Source organism: Echinops telfairi, unplaced genomic scaffold, assembly GCF_000313985.2.
Source record: "Echinops telfairi isolate 266 unplaced genomic scaffold, ASM31398v2 ScPeMD7_5592;HRSCAF=6446, whole genome shotgun sequence".
Classification (NCBI taxonomy): Eukaryota; Metazoa; Chordata; class Mammalia; order Afrosoricida; family Tenrecidae; genus Echinops; species Echinops telfairi.
In genome coordinates, this window is record NW_022109491.1 from 25138369 (window position 1) to 25139520 (window position 1152).

The following is a 1152-nucleotide window of genomic DNA, read 5'->3' on the forward strand; positions in this document are numbered from 1 at the left end:
CAGAAGAAGCTCAGAGGATATGTTGGATGGATGGATGGAAAGTGAGTGGGGGGCAAGGTGGGCCCTCTTCCCTCTCCGTGGCCTCAGGCCCCCACCTCAAGGTATTCCTCTCCAAGTCCCCCTGCCCACCCCCAGGCCTGGGCCGTGTACAAGGGCAAGCACCTGGAGGGCACTGACAAAGAGGACCCCTCTACCTGGAAGACTCGCCTCCGCTGCGCTCTCAACAAGAGTGCTGACTTCTGTGAGGTGCGTGAGCGCAGCCAACTGGACATCTCCAACCCCTACAAGGTCTACCGGATTGTATCGGAGGGCGCCCATGGCCCAGGTACCATCCTGACCTTGGGGGGAGTGGCCCCAGGCAATGAGGGCCTCACTTTGACCATCTAGAGAATGGGCCAGGGTAGGCTTCTTGAGCTTAAACGTAGGGGCTGGACACTTAGAAGCATCCTTAAGTCGATCTAGTTGGTTTTTCCACTTGACAAGGGGGTAACCGAGGCCCAGAGAGAGGGAGACTTTGCCTGAGGTCACTCCGGGAGTGGGGTACTCCTGGCTGGGGTCACCTTGGTTATCGCTTGTGCTACCCCGCCCCTTGCTGTCCCTTGTTTCTTTCAGTGGCCAAGCCCTGTGCTCTCCCTGAAAAGAAAGGCAGTCCCCAGGACCCGCAGGACCCTTCCAGGAAAGTGGCAGGACAGGCCTGCAAACCAGACCCGGTAGGTGTGTTCCTTTGGCCCCAGAGACCGAACTCAGCGGCCGCCAACCTAGCCTGCTGCAGGACCAGGCCATGCCTCCTCCTGTTGGAGAGAGGATTGCTATGAGTCGGAACCGATCTGAGGGCACTGAGCAACAACAAATCACCCTGGGCAATCTTTCCAGTGTGTTAGTGAATCCCTTTGGGCTTGTAGGGCTTGTGTTGCCAAGTAAAGATAGAGGAGTCTTCTCTTTCGTGACATGCTTTTGGTTTTACCTCTGACATCTGACTCTTGAATTATCTGGAGCCCACACTCCGTGCCAGCAAGCCGATGGCACCTCCTAGTGACCTGAGAGGACAGGGTAGAACTGCCCTGGTGGGTTTCTGAGACTGTCACCCTTTAGGGAAGTAGGACGCCATGTCTTTCTCCGGCGCAGCGGCAGGTGGTTTCAAACTGCTGGTCT

At 57.0% G+C, this 1152-nt stretch overlaps 1 protein-coding gene across 1 annotated transcript in view; it reads left to right on the forward strand.

Moving 5' to 3' along the window:
• Positions 1–1152, forward strand: part of DUSP15 (dual specificity phosphatase 15) — a 23748-nt gene that overhangs the window by 17955 nt on the left and 4641 nt on the right. The window contains exons 9-10 of the mRNA XM_045295525.1: positions 136–325; positions 613–710. Coding sequence (XP_045151460.1) covers positions 136–325; positions 613–710 — 288 coding nt within the window. The remainder of the gene's footprint in view (positions 1–135; positions 326–612; positions 711–1152) is intronic.